We start from the raw sequence: 19750 nt of genomic DNA, 5'->3' as shown, positions 1-19750 counted from the left end.
TGCCGCCCACTCTACCATCCTGCTCCAGTTCTCCCTCTTCTCCACTGCCCTCTATATTCAAACCGAGCTGCTTCCCCCTCCTCCTTAATGCAGCTTTGGGCCAGGCAAGGAGAACACAGGTGAGTCTCTCCCTGTTCTCAGTTCCTGTGCCTGCACCACAGCAGCCCTCAGCAACCTGGAGGAGCAACCTAGAGTCCTGCTCAACCTATGCAGGTCTGGGATGGAGCATGCTCAGTGCAGATGGCATCTTGGAGAGTTTAGTAGCCAAACGCTAACAAATCTCTACTGAGCATGTGCAAACTGAGAATTTTCAAATCTTGTTACTTGGCCACGTTTTAGCAAATTTTCAAAGAGATGACAAAAGGCCTATCCAGGGCAACACACCTGCCAGATTTCAGGCCCTTGCTCCAAAGCATGTAGGTGTGAGAGCTTGTTAGTGAAATGGCTGGAAGAACTTTTTTTTTTTTAAACATTAAACAACATATTTCCCTCAGTCTTGTTCTCAGAAACAGCTCAATGGTTTTAGCAGAAACTTAAAAAAAAAAAAAAAAAAAAAAAAAAGAAGAAGAAGAAGAGGGAGAAGCCTGAGGCAGCCCACCAGAATGGTTAGTTCGGCAAAGTTATAAGCCACTGAAAATAATGGGAAAAAGTCAAGCAATCTTAACTACAGGGGGCATTATCAGCTCCACCTATAAATGAAAAGCTAAATTTATTTTAGGGTGAGAAGTCTGCAGCTTAATAAGTTATAACTGAAATACAAGTTATATCAATACAAAGCTCATTAGCATTGCTAAGGGGTTGACAAAATTTCGCTCCTTAACACTTGATTCAGGGGCTTGATAACTCAGCTCGTTTAGATGGCATGAGTAACAGAACAAAATAACTTAAAGCTAGAAATTAAAGTCACCTAGACTCTTCTCCTTCTGATAAGTAATCATATATATATATATATATATATATATATATATATATATATATATATGTTGTACCTATTTCATAAAGCATCATCTGAATTTATTCAAGTAAGTCACCACACTGTCCCTACACACAGCAATTTATGTAGCCCACTTTCAGACTAGTGTAAGCTAGTGTACTGAGAGACTACTTTGTTTTCTGGGGACCCTATGAACAAGAAATCTTCACTCAAACACTAGGAAACACAAGTGTTAGAACCTAAACACAGATAATTGCATTTAATCAGAGACATTTTTTGTTGGTAGGCTGCTCTAACTCCTTCTGTACCACACCACTGAGATCAGAATGATATAGGGCACAAGGAATGCATTTTAATAAGGCACAAATAGTAACTCAGCAACAGAACACTCTTCAATGGAGTGTTCTTCCCAATTCACCTCAGAAGGGCTCTCCTTGAAATCTGTAGCTGGCTGCCACCTGAATACCAAGCATGCTATTACTCTCTTGTTCTACCTGCTCATTCCTATTATGGGTATGGGTCTCTCTTCACACATGCTAAGTAGAACAGCTCTCTGTTGTCTGTCATTTCCTTTTCCCATAAGTAATTTTATAAAGTGTGGTCTTATTTATGAGTTAGTCTAGCTAATGTGGTAGCTACATTTTGTAATAATAATATGGAGATATACCTATCTCATAGAGCTGGAAGGGACCTTGATAGGTCATAGAGTCCAGTCTTCTGCCTTCACTAGCAGGACCAAGTAATGTCCCTGACAGATTCCCCTGCTGCAATCCCTAAATGGCCTCCTCAGGGATTGAACTCACAACCCAGGGTTTAGCACGCCAATGCTCAAACAACTGAACTATCCCTCCCACCCTGTTAAAAATTCATGGAAGTCTTTCCAAGATCCATGCACATTCAAATGCCTACAATTTCCACCTTAAAACATTTTGCAATTTACTTCTAGTCTGAGAAATGTCTGTCCATGATCACAGAATGAAAATTATTCCATGGCTTGGAAAGGAAATTTCATTTTCCATCAATGTACTGTCCCAATGAATTCTAATAAACAATGTAAGTAAATCCTAGCCCGCAAGAGAAGGTACCATAAAAGTAAGAGAACAGGCACCAATATCTTCTGGTTCTTCCAAATGATCAGTTTCCATGAATAACGACACTTATTAAAAAGTTACCTGAGGGACTGTATTCTCATTGACATGGTTTAAATTTTAATATTTTGAGATAAAAATATCTATTATTTATGTACTAAGTAAAAAAGAGACAAATTAAAAAAATACTTTAAGGGAATGGGGGAAGGCAGAAGTATACACTGTCCCTTTTTACAAAAAAGGTGCATATTATGGATTTTGAAGCACAAACTGTTTAAAGCACATGCTGACAAGTCAGTACCTGCCAGAAATCCTGATGAGGGAAGAGGGTTAGAAAGAGGGAAGAAAATCAGGGAACGTTGGTTACACCAAAAACCAAAACGAAAATTAAAATAAAATACCCACAAATATTACATATTATGCAACATTGCAACACAGCAAAACCAATTAATGACATCAGGAACAAAGAATCGCTCAACACCTAGGAACAGGAAGTAAGGAGCACATATAGCAATCAATAACATTCAGGAATATCTGCCAAACAAACCCAGTGAAAATGAACAACAAAGTTAGTAGTACAATAACATAATAGCAAATATTTCTAGTTTTGGCAGAAAGTAATTATGCCACAGACTATTGGTGGATAGGGTGGGAGAGGAAAGAGGGAGCACACACTTGACCCGTACATGGATGCAAAATAATCTTCATAATAAGGGATTCCACAGGGTTGTTTGTGTGCCATGCATATAAAATTTAATATAAGCAACCAAGCATTTTCTCAGCCTTAAAGATTTTTTTAAAACAAAAACAAAAACTGAAATACCTGAACCTAAAGATTCATACATTTCAATGAAAGGATACATCTTCCAAATACAGTGTACAAGCATGAGAACTCAAAGGTCAAGATACACGAAGGACACATCAACTGGAGACCTTATAACTACATGACTAACTGGTTCAGCTTAGAGGGCATCAAAATTTGGCTTATTTCAGGGCTCTGTACTGATAATGATCTCGAAGATTATTGAACAAAACATAACCAGCTCCTCCAGCTAGAAGCATGTTGTGGTCATTTGTGCATATAAAAGCATTGGTCTTTGATACTTTCAGGAGAAGGGCCATGTCTTCTGACAAGTCTATACCAATGTGTGCATCAAACATAATAGTAATCATAATGTTAGAATAAAAGGTTTTAGGGGTTTGGTTTTGGAGAATGGAAGAGGAGAAAGGAAGTAAGGGGGCAAGTGAAGAAAACTTGTGAACACACAATAGTATGAGGTTCATTACAGTAAGGATAGAAAATCACAGTGCAGGATAGAAATATCTGCCAGTGCCACTATTAGAGACTTTCTGATGTTTTAAGTCAAATTTTCTAACCTTATCTGACCCATCACAATAGGATTCCACTGATCCTGCTGTGTTGATGGTCCTCCATGCACTATCCACTACACCATGTTGCCTACCTACTCATTCATTTATATTGATCACTCTAATCAGAAGTGCTTAGACGATTTAGGAATCTCATTTTCAAAAGTGACTTTAAATAAGACTTAGGCTATTAAGTGCTTAAGTTACTTTTGAAAATGAGACTTAAGACTCCTATTGTTAAGGGCTTTTGAAAACATTACTTGTTGTATTTAAAGTTATTCATTCTACCGCTTCATTATATTAATCCTATTTAATCTGGGTCCTGGGACACGTGAACTGAAAGAGGCAGTTTCTTTGTGGTGCTGTTGTCTTTCAGATGCTGCGTAATTCCTTATTTTATTCTCCCACTTCCCACCCTCTGAAGCCCTGATTCAAGCACAATTATACAATCCAATACAAAAATAAAAATGCTTCAAAAATGCAAACAATTATATTACAAGGACAGGACAGAAATGAGAAGGGCAAAATATGGGGTAGGAGGGAAAATACATAGTAAATAGCAGTCATACCCCCAAACCCTTTTCAAAATAAAGTTTGATTTAAAAAAAAAAGTGGTGAGATTATCTGAGATTGATGCCCCCCACCACAGCAAAAGCACGACTGCTTGCCAATATAAAATGAGAGGATGCATAGTGACCTCTCCATGTGAGACTTAGGGGACTACTTCAGATATAACTGAGTGCTACATGCTAGGACGTTGAATTTTCTCCTACATAGCAGTAAGTACTATTGCTTCAATATATGGTCAAGAAATTTGCTCAATATTTCTAAAGCTAATGTTCAACTTCAGGTATTTCACCATCAAATTTAATTTATTATTATTTCCCTGTAAAGCATCCCAATACAGTACTTGAAAGGGTGCTTAGAATAACAACAAGTAATTATAATGTTTAATACCAACAGCAACTTTCCTATCACACGAGAGTAACTAATTAGAGGGTGTCTTACTTCTATAGCATTGATCAATATAGAACTGTATCTGGAGACTAGAGAACATGGAAATATGAATCTGGATAGGAGTTACTTAATTCCAAAGTAAAATTAGAGTCTGTAAAAGCCTTTGTAATTACTTATTGCCTCCTTGGGTCAATGATAATTAAAGGGTATACCATCATTGACAGCTTGCAAGCTTTTGTTTATATTCAACTACACAGGGTAATTTTCCCCACAGGAGGGAAAACCGCTACTCAAGTGTATTCCATACTAAAGCAATATTCTGTTTAATTCTTCCCCTAAAAAGACTAACAGTTTCTCAGAAGTGTTGCAATTTAGCCTTGCCTCCATGCATCTGAAGAAGTGAGGTTTTTTTACCCACAAAAGCTTATGCCCAAATAAATCTGTTAGTCCTTAAGGTGCCACCAGACTCCTAGCAATTTAGCCTTATCAGTGAAAACACTTGATTGCAGCACAAAATCTACAAGTAATTGAAACTCAAATGCTTCCGCAAAAATTCAATAATATTTTAAGATCAAAACAATTAATCTGAAATATCACAATCCCTACATTTTTGGAAAGAATGTCCACTGATGCTGTCCCTCTTGTGCTGACTCCTCAAATCTGTCCCATCACATTAGGATTCCACTGATCCTGCTGTGTTAATGGTCCTTCTTGCCCACAGGTGGCAGGGCAAGATTTGCCCTTGTCATAAGGTAGTAGGGTGACCAGACAGCAAGTGTGGAAAATCGGGACGGGGGTGGGGGTAATAGGAGCCCATATAAGAAAAAGACCCAAAAATCGGGACTGTCCCTATAAAATCGGGACATCTGGTCACCCTATAAGGTAGACCGATATCTTCTACCCTATGGGCACACTATCAGAGTTAAATTGTATCAAACTTTTCTCTTTGAGAGCTGGCAATTTGGCAGGAAGATTAATTTGAGCTTAATTAAAAAACTCTCTCAAACAGAACATGAGAAAAAATGGAAGTTGTTTTTCAAAGAAATATGTTTCTATGAATGGTCTGTTAACCACAGACACTCTTTTTACAGGAAGGAAAAATGTCCTCCTCCAATAAGAATTTGTTTTACACAGACACAATACAAGAGAGGGAAAAGTAATACAACGAAAGAGCCAGGTGACCGAGCAGTTATGGTTATATATGTTAATTCTGAGTGCTTTTATTAAATTACAGATTAGGCTATATTCATATTGTAATTTGAGCTAAATTATGAGGTGAGACCTGAGAGCAAAAGTGAATGGTTAGCAGCAGAAGATTAGCCAAAAGAAATAAAGCTTATGAGGGGTGGTGGAAGGGAGGGAACATACACACCCACACGTCACCAAGCCAGCTTCTCCACTCCCTGTACAAACACTCAGTAGGCTAGCTCCCTGAACACTTAGCCCTGCTGTAGGTGAAAGAAAATTATGCAGTTGTGGTTGGCAAGGAGGATGGACCAAAGAATTTTGCTGAACAAATGTCTCTAGGGTTGCTGGTCTCGAGGGAGCAATGTGTAGATTCAAATTAAATGCATTTTGCTCCTAGTACTGAAGAGTTATGCTTGTCTCTCTCCCCCGCCCTTCAATTCTCTGAAAAATTATCCCTAGTTGGTAGAAGTACACTGCACTCACTATAACATTCAGTTCTATGAACAGGAAGACACTTAAGCTTCACAGAGCTTCAATAAAATACATGGTCACTACCAAAGACTTTTGGATTTGACCTGTGTAGCGGGGTGAGCACCCGCTCTGGCCCTGGAGGGGTTGGAAAAGCCCTGCAGAGGGCTGGGGCTGGGCAAGGTAAAACCTTGGCTGATTAGGAGAAGTGGCTGCAGCTGGGGCCATGCCCCAAACTGAGCAGCAGGGCCTTATAAGAAGACCAGGGAAGCTAGAAACAGCAGTCTCTCTCTGACTTGAGAGGGAGACTGGCCTGGCTGCTTGGGAACTCACCCAGGGGACCTAGAGGAAGGCAGGGCTGGGGAAGGCCTTATTTGCTGGGAAGCCCTAGGCCAGTAACTCCCCAGGCTGCAGGGCCTAGTTCTAGGTCTCCTAGGTATCGGGCTTGCAGGGGGGCAGCCAGAGGGTGAGTAAAGGCAGTCAGTCCAAACCCCTTGTTGCCTGTGACGATTGGCTGATACACTGCAGTCTGCCCCAGGGCACGGCCGAGACTGGCAGTAGCCATGACTGAGGCGACGTGGGGATAGGGAGTGGGGGTTCCCCTGGGGTGGGGAAACCCAGTAGGACTGTGGGGTACTGGAGGCAGAACCCTGGGATAAAGACACTGGGGTCCTGGGAGGGACATGGGGGCCAAACAGCAAGCGGATCACTGGCCTGCAGAGGGCGCTCCTGGGTCAAAGAGCTAATTCCTGAGGACAACCAGCAGGAGGCGCCGCAAGGGTGAGTGTGCGCCGTGCTACAACCAGTTCCAGTCATTCCAAGTGGCCTATCAGGATATGTCTACACTGCTGTCAAGAAGTGTGATTCCCAGCACAAGTAGACAGATTCATGCTAACTCACTGCACTGCAGCACTTGCAAAGACTCAGGCTAGCCATCCAAGTTCAAGCCTGCCAGGGTCTGAACTTGGGTGGCTGCCACCTATGCTACCTATTTTTAGCATGCTACCTCAAGATGAGCTAACACTACTCTATCTGCACTGGGAATCACACCTGCCAGCTGCAGCGTAGACAAACCTTACAGGATTGACTTCTAATTTTACAAGAATATTTGTGAAAAAACTGCTGATACAGATGATTTCCCAGTGCAATGTTATTTATCTGGAACATACATACAGAACATTTACACTGAATCCTTAACCTTTGTTTTACAGTATGTAATTAAAATGCATCTGACAACACAGCTGGGTCTATTCTTTTTATTGGCATTTGCTCTAAATTAGTATTTACATAGAGCATAGGCATAAATCTTTGTTTATAACTAACAATAGTTCTATTTTCTACTTTTGTTTAGCCAACCTGTAGTTTACAGAGTATCAGTACTTTGGTACTACTGCTGACTTAAACCTGACTGCTCATTTTCTCCTTTCATCTCAAAGGAAAGAATACATTTCAGATGGAAAAAGTCTATTCTCTCCTCAACGTGTCTATATACTGTAATTCCCATTAACGTTAATGGACACCATGCAAAATGCTCAAGGGGACAATACACCTCTCAGCCTTCTACTCAAATTTCCCATCTCCACCAATGCACAAAAATAATACCAGCACACAAAGCTTTACAGAGTTAGAACTGTATCTAAGGAGAAGATTGTGTCCAATTATAAAAAGTGCTTTGATATTTCTTAGGAAGCCAATGAGGGAGATAAGTGAATGGAAACAAAAGATGAGAAAAGATGCAAGGACTAATTTTATTCCTTAACCGATACCAACATAACTAAACATGAATGAGTGCAGTTTGTTTTATGATGCCTGGATCAACATTTGAATGTGTTCGAGGCGACAGTGCTTTCTTAACTGAAAACAGATGAAGACGAGGCAGCTCTAGTCATTTTGCCGCCCCAAGCACGGCAGGCAGGCTGCCTTCGGCGGCTTGCCTGCGGAGGGTCCGCTGGTCCTCCAAAGCCACAGGACCAGCGGACCCTCTGCAGGCAAGCTGCCGAAGGCAGCCTGCCTACCACCCTTGCGGCGCCAGCAGAGCGCCCCCACGTGGCTTGCCGCCCCAAGCACGCGCTTGGCATGCTGGGGCCTGGAGCCGCCCCTGTATGAAGATAATATGAGAAACTACTTCTAGAAAACAAGATCTAGGAGTGACTTCACTCCTTATCCAGGCTCCTCTTCATGACTGAGGGAGCTCCAATATTACCTTGCTTTAACTTCACCCCAAACTTGCTGCCATTACCACTATCCTCATAAACAAAGTCTGTTATTAGTGCTCCTTAGTCAGAGAAGTCTGACAAACAATATGAGCCATTATTTTCTCCTTTAAAATAAATGATCCAGAAGCAGCATGCTATATCAGCCCCTGCAATATAATACCATAAGATTAATGTGGTCTGTTGTTCTGCACAGTACTACTACTACTACTAATGCACTACACTCTCCATTTTAAAACTCTAATGACTGATGTTAAGACTTATTCTACCGTCCAGTGTATTTTGCATATATATTTAGGTATAGCAGCTATACAAACATTTTTATATACACAATTTCAGTCTGCAACAGAAAGTCAGAATGGAGGATGGTCAGTGCAGGGAACAGATGCTAAGGGCCAGCATAACTCAGAACATTTCAGCCTGCACTGAGACCACCAGTTGTCACACAGGCAAGATTAGGTGTGTATATTGTGTAAGAGCAGAAGCCATGTCTCAAGTAGAGCTGGTCTGAAATTTCCTGACTTAAGTTTGTTGGAAAATGCCGATTTGTTGCGTTTCTATGAAACATGTCAGGTTCAACAAACTTTTGGCAAATCAAAGTCTGGAAACACTAGTGTCCCCATCCCCCAGGCATTCTGCTGAGCAGCTTGAGAGACCTGTCTTCCAGGTCCATGGCTCCAGAGCAGCCTCACCATGCAGCCTGCCCCAAGATTGGGGAACCAGGTCTTCAGGAGGTCTGCAGCTCCAAGGCAGTTGCATCATGCCAGTGCTTCCAAGCTCTTTCCCATGAAACAGGGAGCCTGAAGTCCTGAGGCAAGCTGGCCCAGGAGTCTGGATGGTCTGGTGTCCCCAGCCATCTGGTGTCCTATGGCCGTCTACAGAGCATGGCTGCCCTGGACTCATAAACCCCGAGAGCCCTGGCAGCTGCTGAGTGAAATTCAGAATCTTCTCAGTTTCACCACATCTACTAGTATGACTAATAATGTCAATTTCACTCTCAGCTGTCAGCGTTCCAGGGAGCAGATTTTGTTTTAGAAATACCATAGGTTGGTGTTTCCAAAATGAACCTTTTTTTTCAAAATTTCTGGTTCATGGAAAATTTTGAATAATTTGTATTTGTTCAAATCTAAACAAACCCAAATTTCAAAATCACAAATTTTCCCACAAACTAGAAATCCCAGCAATGATGCTCAGCAGAACAAAAAGCTGAGTTTAGCAAACTAACTGCTGCTTTGAGACTTTTACCCACTATGATGGGAATAGAATGTACAGTACTCAGGAACAGAGGAACTATTATCCAAAATTGTGTGGCACTCAGCATTTCTTTCTAAGAAATGTTGGTTGAAACAAAGACTGACAAAAAGCAAATTACTTACTGTCTATTTTAAAGCAGAATAATACTCTGCTGCTTGAGTAAACAAACACACGTATGCTCTAAGGAACAAAGACCGTTTATTTGATTACTTGGTTTGCTTTTTGTCCATCCACTTCCTTATGAAAAATTAAAATAAAAATGAATTCAATTGAATGCAAAACATGAAAGTAATTTAGATTCATTTAATCCCCAATTGTACAGGGTTTGTTTGTTTTGTTTAATTATAGATTCAAATGGCAGGACTTTCTGGATGTTTGGTCACATTTAAACATTACATGCCAGGTATATCACTCAGTAATGAAAGGGTCAAAAGTTACCTTCTTTGACTCAAAAATTCAAGGAATTTTGTTGCAGATGAGGTGACAATTTTGCTAAATTAGTGATTGTTGTAGAGTAAATTGAGTTAATAGGAAGCTTGTGTGGTATTCCATTTTTATGCAGCCACCAACTATGGTAGTATAGAGTGCTCAAAATGATATAAAGGAATATTAAACCAAATTATTTTAGATTAACTTTCCACCTAAGTAAATCTATGTTAGGTGTTTGTTTTAGATAACACAGCTTGGCCCTCTCTGTGTTAAAGGTTCAAGCAGTCTTTTAACCATGTTGCTTACTTGTGTTACGGCTCTGGGCCAAATTCCTTCCTGCTATAATTTCATTGATTTCTGGGGATTTACAGCAGGGAAGAATATGGCTTCAGAGCTGTGAAAGGGCTAGGTTACTGTGTGGTTCCATCCACACAGGAAGACCAAACAATGTTATAATATGATCAGCATATAGCAGTTTTCCTTCTGAAATATGGTACTCCCTCACATGGAGGGTCTCATACCATATGGCTAATGCAATAAGTTTGATTTTTACACATTACAATTCCCTCTTCCAACAGCAGGGAGGAGTTAGTTTGGTTCTATGAGCGTTAAAACAAATCTTTATTCATTCCTTCCTATTCAGCCATATAATAAAAAAATACTGCTATGGTCTAGCTCAAACAAAAGACAATATTTTATTTCATTTGTACTTGCACACAACTTTAAATAGAAACTCAAAGAGGTTATAGGTAAGAAGATACTATAGATTTCAAGTCTACTCACCTTTCCATCATACCGCTTCACTACAAACTGATCCAGGCCTAGGTCTGAAAGAAGAAAAAAAGATTTAAAAAAAAGCTTTTAGAGCAGTGCTTGAATATCAAATCATATAATTCCATGCTTCTTTTTTGATAAGGCATTTAAAAAATAGATTATGTGAAGAATAGCATGATTAGAAAGCACAGGGAGAGGGAAGGAAATCAACCGTTATCTACATGTTTTTTCTTAGGGCTCAAGAAAGGTGTCTGATTCACAGTATTGACAAGGAAAACCTATTTAGACACAGAAAAAATACAAAAGGGACAGTGACACCATAGCAGTGACTAGCTCTACTAGTCCTTTTATACTACTGACCTAGAATAAAATGATTTCTACCCCATTACCAATCCTTACCCAGATATCAACTTGTTTCCATGAGACTGGCACTTAGAGTGTAATTAAAAAGAATTATATTTAGGCTAAGCAATCATTTTTTAACAGATTAAAAGGGAAGGCCATTGAACTGAAATCAGAAGTGTTCCTCCCAGAACTGAAGGTAGACCTCAACCAAAATTCAACGTTGCGAGCTCTTGTAGGGTAAAGTGGCATACAAATGGTCTTGGACATAAAAAGAAAAAACACGGCCGCTATTGTACATTCAGGAATAAGCAAGTGCTTTAACTAGAAGGTTTTTATATTAACATATTCCTCACATTGTATTACCCCAAAACAGAAGGACCTTATTCTTAGAAGGAAAATAATATTTACAGGGCTGAGGAAGAAGGCATCTTTCAATCTACTTCTACAGTATAACCAAGTCTATGCGTAACAATGAAAATTTAATAGTCAACATGGAAAGATTTGCAAATGATTTGTACAACAATAAAAAAAAATACATTCTGTAAAGAGATCTAGATAAGTGGAACTCCTGAATGACTGGGTTATTGAGAATTGGCAGTAATTCACACAAAAGTGCAGAGACTAATTTTCAACTCTTGGTTTGAAAACATTTGCTACAAACCACACATTTTCAGCCAGTGTTTTAAATAGCTATCAGATCTTCCTGTTAACCAGATTGGGAGAAGAAAGGGATTGGAAAAGAAAGAAAAAATAACTTGTCCAGGAAGGTGAAGATTAGATTACTGTCACCTGTTTATGAGTAAAAGTGATAAAATGCTTCCCATCTACTCAAAGGTTCATAATAGTCACAGAGCAGAAAATGGAGCTGTTCATCATTTCATGATGATCTCTTTGACCTTTCTGAAACAATGCAGTAAAAATTCCTGTAATTAATTTCATAGGTTGAATGAAAAATTAGAGAATTGTCAGATGGCTTGCTGGATTTGTGGTTATTAAACTGAGGAATCACGCTCTTGATATCTGTGTGCACTTCAAGAAACACAAACGTACATATTTATATACAATGTGCATGTTCAGAAGTTATACTTCCTTCAAGAATATTGCTCCTACTCAAGGTTAGAGACCGGGGCGGCTCTAGACCTTTCGCCGCCCCAAGCATGGCGGCATGCCATGGGGGGCGCTCTGCCGGTCGCCGGTCCCGCGGCTCCGGTGGACCTCCCGCAGGCATGCCTGCAGAGGGTCCGCTGGTCCCGCGGCTTCAGTGGAGCTGCGGGACCAGCGGACCCTCCGCAGGCATGCCGCCGAAGGCAACTTGCCTGCCGCCCTCCCGGCGAACGGCGGAGCACCCCCCGCGGCATGCCGCCCCAAGCACGCGCTTGGCGTGCTGGGGCCTGGAGCCGCCCCTGTTAGAGACATACATACAGCATGATTAATGCTTATGAATTTCTACAAACTCCTCCTTCAGTAAAAGTCTTACTTAACTGGATATGATAATATATCAGGCTGCCATTGCTCTTTTAGTTGTTGCCAAGCTCAGAATTGAGCCAGCAGAGTTCTGTGTTGGAGACCTGTTCAGACACTGATGACTAAAACCGCGTAAGGAATTAACTGCATCCTGTAAGTTGCAACAATGGTAGCAGAATATGACCACTAGCTCCACTTTTAGTGTTATGCATTTTCAGTTTTTACCAATTTTCACTAATAAATTACCAGGTTTTTTATTAAAGGAGTTCGATTTTTACCGATTTACACCCATTTATCAATCCACTCAGTATTTTTTGAGTACTTATTTTTGTTAAACACTAATGCTTTACATGACTGTTGTGTTCTGAAACACTGAGATTGAAGCAGTTCCACAGTGTAAAACAGAACGGAAAATACCAACATTAATATCATGCTATGACTGGCTCACAAGGAGATTTTACCTGCCTATTTCTTTGCATCTAGCTAGCATGGCACTGAATTTAAATAATCAATCCTCCACAGATAAAGATATGGAATGCCCCCTATCCACCCAGATGCTTCCTTTTGTGCCAACCTCTTTATGGGGTTGAATGGATGGGCCTGGGTTCTTCTGGATCCCCATACAGCCAGTCCTGCTCTTTCTGTGGCTAGCTCCAGACTACTCCCAAAATGGCTTCTCCCCTCTCCAGGGCTCCCAGAGGAGGCCATCTCACCCCCTATTGTCAGGCTCTCTCTTCTTCCTGGGCTTTCCCTTGTCAATCATTTCACTCTGCCCCTTTGTCTGAACTGGCATGCCTGCAATCCTTCCCCAAACCAACAGGGGCCCCTGTTGTTCTACATAGTGTCTCTCCTCTCTCCCTCTTGGTTGCCCAGCAGACTCTGAATCTGCCCTTGGCTCCCCCTTCCCACCAGGGACAGTGTGCTTCTCCCTGAACTACCAGCACACAGAGCCCCAGGGACCTAGGTAAGTTCCTTGCGGGTTACAGATAGATAAGGTAAAAAGGTAAACATGCAAACCTATGCCTGAATACCAGCAAGCAAGTCAGTGCTCAGAAATTTTCAAGAAAAGCAAAGATGGGAACAAAGAGGATGCATTGCACTGCAAGTACCGCAGCACTGAGGTCAGTCCTCGCGCTGACAGAATAAAGGAACATGTCAAAAGCAAGCAACATAAGAAGCTTAAAGAAGAAAGTGAGCTTCGGGATAAACAGTATCAGAAGCTTTCACCAGGGCTTTAATGAAAGAGGACACAGCACGATTGTGTCAATAAATTTGTGTATGCTCTGTGTTTCGCCAGACCACTGTTAATTGTAGAGGGGCCTATTGGTGACTTTGTATGACAATATGGTCCAGCAGCAAAAACCCTTCCTAATGCAGACAAGCTCACTGGTATGTATCTGACAGAAAGTGACAATGCTTCAGTATCCAAACTGACAGAACGAATTGATGGAAATGTAGTGTCTAATCTGATTTTTGACAAGTCTCTTGATGCTTTGAACTGTCCGATTCTTGGCCTTTTGTTTTTGTTTTTTTTTATTTCAAAGTATTGTTTTGTGTTGATGTGACATTCATCCCCTCTGCTGACATTGGTTTTGTCAACGCAGCAATAACTGACATGTTTGAGATGTACCAACTAACTTGGTAAAATGTGGCCACAACTAACACAGATTCTGCTTCCTACATGGCTAAATTTGCATGGGAGATTAAACTCAATCAGAAACTGGAGCTGCTATGTATGAGCTGTCCTGCTCATCTGATTAACACTGCCCTGTCAGCAGCTACTGCTACGGAAGAAATGAAAGACATGAAATCTTGCATCATTGGATTCGGGACCATTTTCAAGCATGAAAACAAGTATAAGGCCTTGTTTTACACAGTGTGAGATGAGTGCAGAGCCGGATGCCGATTACCTACCCTTGTTGTGCCACATCTATGGATGAGCTTGTATTTCGCTGCCTGTCATGTAAATAACATGTGGACTGTGCTAATATGTCTCCTAGGTCATCGTGAGTTTGTTTGTTGTTCTAGCAGAACAAAAGCAAAGCAAAAACTCTGAAGAGTCTGTCAAATAACCAGGTTTTCGACCTCTTCCTCAAAATTAATTTTGCAGCAAACTATGACAGTTATGCCAAGTGTTTCAACCATTTGCCACTAAAGGTGAAATTTCAAATCTGAAAGGAGAATTTACTACTGACATGAACTTATCTAACCCTGACAATGTGAAACTGGATGTGCTGGCTTTTTGGATCAGCCATCAAGCCACACTTCCCAATTTCAGCCAAGTGGCAGGGCGAGCTTTGAGTGTATCCCCTGGATCTACTGATGCAGAGCACTTATTTTCAAAGTTGGACTACCTCCAAGACAGCACAAGGCTCAACATGAGTGAGAATACTTTGAAGAAAATTATGGAAGCGTACACAAAAACTAGGATTTCTGGAAAAACTACTAGCTCTGAGAGAGAAAAAAATATACCTTTGTACATTAAAAAGGTTTCAATTATACTGTAGTAAAATGTGTATATTACAAAAGTTGTTTTGTTTTTGTTCTCCCCCTGATTTTTCAATATTTATTATTTTTAACCTGATTTCATCCCAGTTTTAATGTTTGGAAAATAAACAATGAAAAATTCTCTTTTTTTTTTTTTTAAACAACTACAGAAAATGCAGAACACTAACTTTATTATTTTGCCAAAATCATATCATAATAAAATCATGTAGCTAATCCATGACAATCCATGCGCACATCTTGTAGGTTGAGGATCTTCTTGCTCTAGAGCTGGAATAATGTCTGCTAGTGTGACCATCTTGAATGTCTGTGCTTTCCTGTATTTGATCTAGAATGGGCCTCTAACCTCCCCGCACCTTGGGGATCAAGAAATCATGGGAGTAAAATCCCTTGCTCCTGAGTTGTATCAGGACTGGTTCAATGGCCCCAGGCATAACAAATGATATGTTTCCTGATGAAGCAGGTTCTCATGAGAAGGGTTCCTGAAGGGGGATGGGGAAGGAGGGTTGGAATGGGGGAGAGACATGAATTGAATGGCGTAGCTCTTTGAAATAATCTCCAGGACTCATCTGTCAGAGGTGATATTCTCCCAACTGCTGTGCAAAAGGGCCAGGCAAAACCAGGGAAGAGTGAACTTAAAGGGTAAAAAATAGTAGAGAAGATAACTTTATAACAACAAAACTTCAAGTTCTCCTTCAAGCAGCAAAAGAAGGGTATGAGCACAAACCATTTGCAGATCACCTTTAAATATTCCTATGAGTTAGTAAGTCCTTAAAAACCCCCGCAACATTACCAAGATCCTTCAGCAGCAAGGCTGCCATGAAGTGGAAATAATAATTGTTCCCTTCATTTTTATCAAAAGTAACTCACTCTCCATAATTCCACATCAATGTCTGTACAGTTTTACTTTCTTCAGCATAGCCAACTATATTCTATTTCAGGAGTAAATAAAAATAAATTTTTAAATTTCCTTTTGTATCCCATCTTTTTGTTACTCTTCAGTTGATTTATGAAAACAGAAAGAAACTAACTTTAAGGCAATCAGAGGAATATCTGTAAACCATATGCTGGCCTGCTTATAAAATAAGTGCCTGACATCTGGGCAGCCACTAAATAGGTCCAAGTATGGAAGTTAATAGGCATGTTTAACAGTAAAAGGGACCATTTCATCTTTCAATACAAAGCAGTATAACTGAAGTGCCATATTCCCAGAAACAGATGTAAGGATCTTCTTTAATGTGTAGCATGTTGTACTGTGTAAAAATACTGTGTAAAGATATATAGCCTTCTACGCTGCCTCATTAAACTTTCCAGTGATACAAAGGTGACCACACCATAATATGAACCCTGCAAAAATTCCAGACTGCGAACTGACAATTTATGTGCTGCTTGCACAACATTCTAAGATCATAAGGCTTGGATGTTTATTTATTAGAACATAAGTCATCTTCCCCCCAGGGACAGCTCCAGACCCCAGCACACCAAGTGCGTGCTCGGGGCAGCATGCCGCAGGGGGGCGCTCTGCCAGTCGCCAGGAGGGTGGCAGGGGCTCCGGTGGACCTCCCGCAGGCGTGCCTGCGGAGGGTCCGGTGGATCCGCGGGACCAGCGGACCGTCCGCAGGCACGCCTGCAGGAGGTCTACCGGAGCCACGGGACCGGTGACTGGCAGAGCGCCCTCCGCGGCATGCCGCCCTGCTTGGGGCGGTGAAATGTCTAGAGCCGCCCCTGCTTCCCCCATACAAACACCTAAAGCCTGAAAGCAGCATATCATACACATTGTCTGAATTCTAAACAAATATTTGGTACAAATAATACAGATTAATAAAAACTTGCATGTCTGGGTTTTCTGTAATAGCCTGTATTTCCAAAGACACGTATGCATTATCCACAAAATATGTACTACACACAGCACTGGAAACTGAAAGCTTCTCTTCATTAACAGGAAAGCAAAGAGTATGAATAATCGTAATCAAACTACTGTCCCAAACCAACGTACTTCAATCCTCTAAAGCAGGGGTCGGCAACCTTTCTCTAATTGAAGGTTTCACGTGCCAGTAATACATTTTAACGTTTTTAGAAGGTCTCTTTCTACAAGTCTATAATATATAACGAAACTATTGTTGTATGTAAAGTAAATAAGGCTTTTAAAATGTTTAAGAAGCTTCATTTAAAATTAAATTAAAATGCAAAGCCCCCCAGACTGGTGGCCAGGACCTGGGCAGTGTGAGTGCCACTGAAAATCAGCTCGTGTGCCGCTTTCGGCACCCATGCCATAGGCTGTCTACCCCTGCTCTAAAGATAAAAAGAACAACTGCACATCAATCCCTTTTGATGCAAACACAGCAGTGAAATGTGGACAGATACATGATTGGATTTTAAGCAGCAGGCCACAACTTTTATTAAACTGAAACACAGTGGAGGGCTACCACCTGCCCATCACTTACACTCTCCTATACCAGACATTTCACTGGTTCCAGTGCGGGGGTTAGAGGGCTACCACCACAGAACCCATAGTTCAGGGTAGGCTCTCCTCAGTTTACCCCCAACTCCCAAGATTCAGCTCACCTTAAGTCCTACTCCCACACACTGTGAGGGCCACAAGGTCTGACCTTACCCTATAGGAATCTGCCAGGCCACTGACTGCATCCCTGTTGGAAGACCCATGAGCCCATCCCCTACTGGAAGCAGGAAGGAGCATGTAACCTGACAAGGAGCAGTGCACTCCTGCGGCCTACCCTCCCACAACCAAGATGGGGGTGGCCATGGTTGAAGGTCCAACCTGTGCTTCACTGTCTCATGACCCAGCGGCCCCATCAGCTTAGCCAGGCAGCTCGTGGCCTCCCCCACCACTCGAGCAAAGAGGGCTGGCGGGAGATGGCACAGACTTCTTCTGTAAGGGAGCTACTGCTGTCATGGCAGGCAAAGCCCTATGCTAGACAGGGGGCAGGGGTGCAACCCCCACAGAAAGGCAAAGACCATCCTCCCCTGCCAGGACAGACACTCCACCCAGGAGAGAGGAGATCTTACGTGTATTCCTCTGCATCCTCAGGACAACTGCTGCTTTTGGAATGGAACTAACCTGGATTTGATTTAGATTTTAAATCTTTAGATTTAGATTTTAAAAGAACAACAAGTTCTATATCCCCTTAACTTGCCCTATTTTGGCTTGCATTCCTTTCTCCTTGTTAGTATTAATTGTGTTGAACATATAGTCACCATTAATCTTTTTAGCAAAGACTTCTGGTTCCAAAATTAGCCCATATTTCCTTCCTACTATTAGTTTTTAAAACATTTGAGAACAAAATTATACCTGGTTTGATTATATTACATGAGTATATCTCCAATCTTAATTACATATATCAAATCATTCTTTCAAATAATTTACATACCAATATCCTCTCGTGATTTTGAATACTTAATGAGGAAGAAAAAACCTAATTATACCTTTGCCTTTAAAAAAAACAAACCTTGACAGTCATGTTAAAATATGTTTTCAGACTAGCAAGGTAAGGCCTAAGGACAGCTTTCTGCCCTGCTCACTGTAAACCAAACAATTTTCATTCAGTGTTTTACTCTACCATATAACAAGGGCCATAAGCTTTACAGGAGATACCCTTAAGCCTTGTAGCACACTTCATGTCACTGAATAGATAGCCTTGCAGACAATTAAGCTGTGCCAATGATAAACTTTGAAGGATACTCCAAGCAGTGCTCCTTGCCAGAAAGATAATAGCTACAAAAAGAAAGGCAGGTCTATACTAGAAGCTTGCAGCTGCACCACTGTAGCTCTTCTGGTGAAGATGCTTTAAGCCAGCGTTTCTCAAATGTGGCCACCATGGCAGCATATGGCTACCAGGGGCTTTTTTTGTGGCCACAGCTTCCTGAGTGGTGATTGGAGGGGGAAAAGCAGGATCCCCTCTTCTGGAGCCACCAGAAGGGGTTGGGTGGGTCCTGTCCAGGGGCGGCTCTAGGCACCAGCAAAACAAGCTGGTGCCTAGGGCGGCAAAATCTAGGGGGCGGCAAAAGGCTGGGGCCCCAGCTCATCCTGCCGCTGCGAGCCGAGGAGCGGCCCGTCCCCTGCAGCCGGGGGGGGCGGCAGGCTGGTCCGGCGGACCTGCCGCAGTCATGCCTGCGGGAGGTCCACCGGAGCCCCGGGACGACTGGACCTGCCGCAGGCATGACTGCGGACGGGGCGCTCGTCCCGCGGCTCGGCTGGACCTCCCGCAGGCATGACTGCGGCAGCTCAAGCAGAGCCGCCGGACCCGCGAACCATCCACAGCCGCGGGAGGTCCAGCCGAGCCACGGTCCCTCTGCAGTCATGCCCGCGGGAGGTCCGCTGCTCCCGCGGCTCCGGGGCGCCTCCCGTGCATGACTGCTTGGGGCGGCCAAAAAGGTAGAGCCGCCCCTGGTCCTGTCCCCTTCTGGAGCCAGAAACGCTGGAGGAGCAGGCAGCTAGTGTGAGTTCCCCACCTTCCTGGGGGCAGTGGGGATCGGGCTTCCGGCTTCAGCCCTGGGGTGGTGGGCGGCAGGCTCCAGCCTGCGTGGTGGCAGGCTCCTTCTCCTGGCCCTTGGCTCACAATTCCCCACATCGCCAATGGCCTCTGCTGCCTCCTCTGGCCCCTCCCCATCCATCGCCCCTGGCCCCTGCTGCCTCCCTATCCACCTCCCCATCCAGGGCTTAATTTGCCCCCAGCTTGCCAGGGCTGAGTAAATCTGCTGTAAAAAGTGATATTTGTATGGTTGCTAATATCACTCTTCACTGT

General features: G+C 42.3%; 1 protein-coding gene across 6 annotated transcripts in view; it reads right to left on the bottom strand.

Annotated features, from left to right (window-relative positions):
* The window catches only part of MICU1 (mitochondrial calcium uptake 1), a 238456-nt gene that overhangs the window by 123776 nt on the left and 94930 nt on the right, over nucleotides 1-19750 (bottom strand). For all 6 annotated transcript variants that reach the window (XM_039482943.1, XM_039482939.1, XM_039482940.1 and 3 more), the window contains exon 5: nucleotides 10683-10726. In XM_039482943.1, coding sequence (XP_039338877.1) covers nucleotides 10683-10726 — 44 coding nt within the window. The remainder of the gene's footprint in view (nucleotides 1-10682; nucleotides 10727-19750) is intronic.

The sequence above is a fragment of the Mauremys reevesii genome, linkage group 7, assembly GCF_016161935.1.
Source record: "Mauremys reevesii isolate NIE-2019 linkage group 7, ASM1616193v1, whole genome shotgun sequence".
Taxonomy (NCBI): Eukaryota; Metazoa; Chordata; order Testudines; family Geoemydidae; genus Mauremys; species Mauremys reevesii.
The sequence above is the reverse complement of the archived record's forward strand: the minus strand, read 5'-3'. Positions and strand labels throughout refer to the sequence as shown.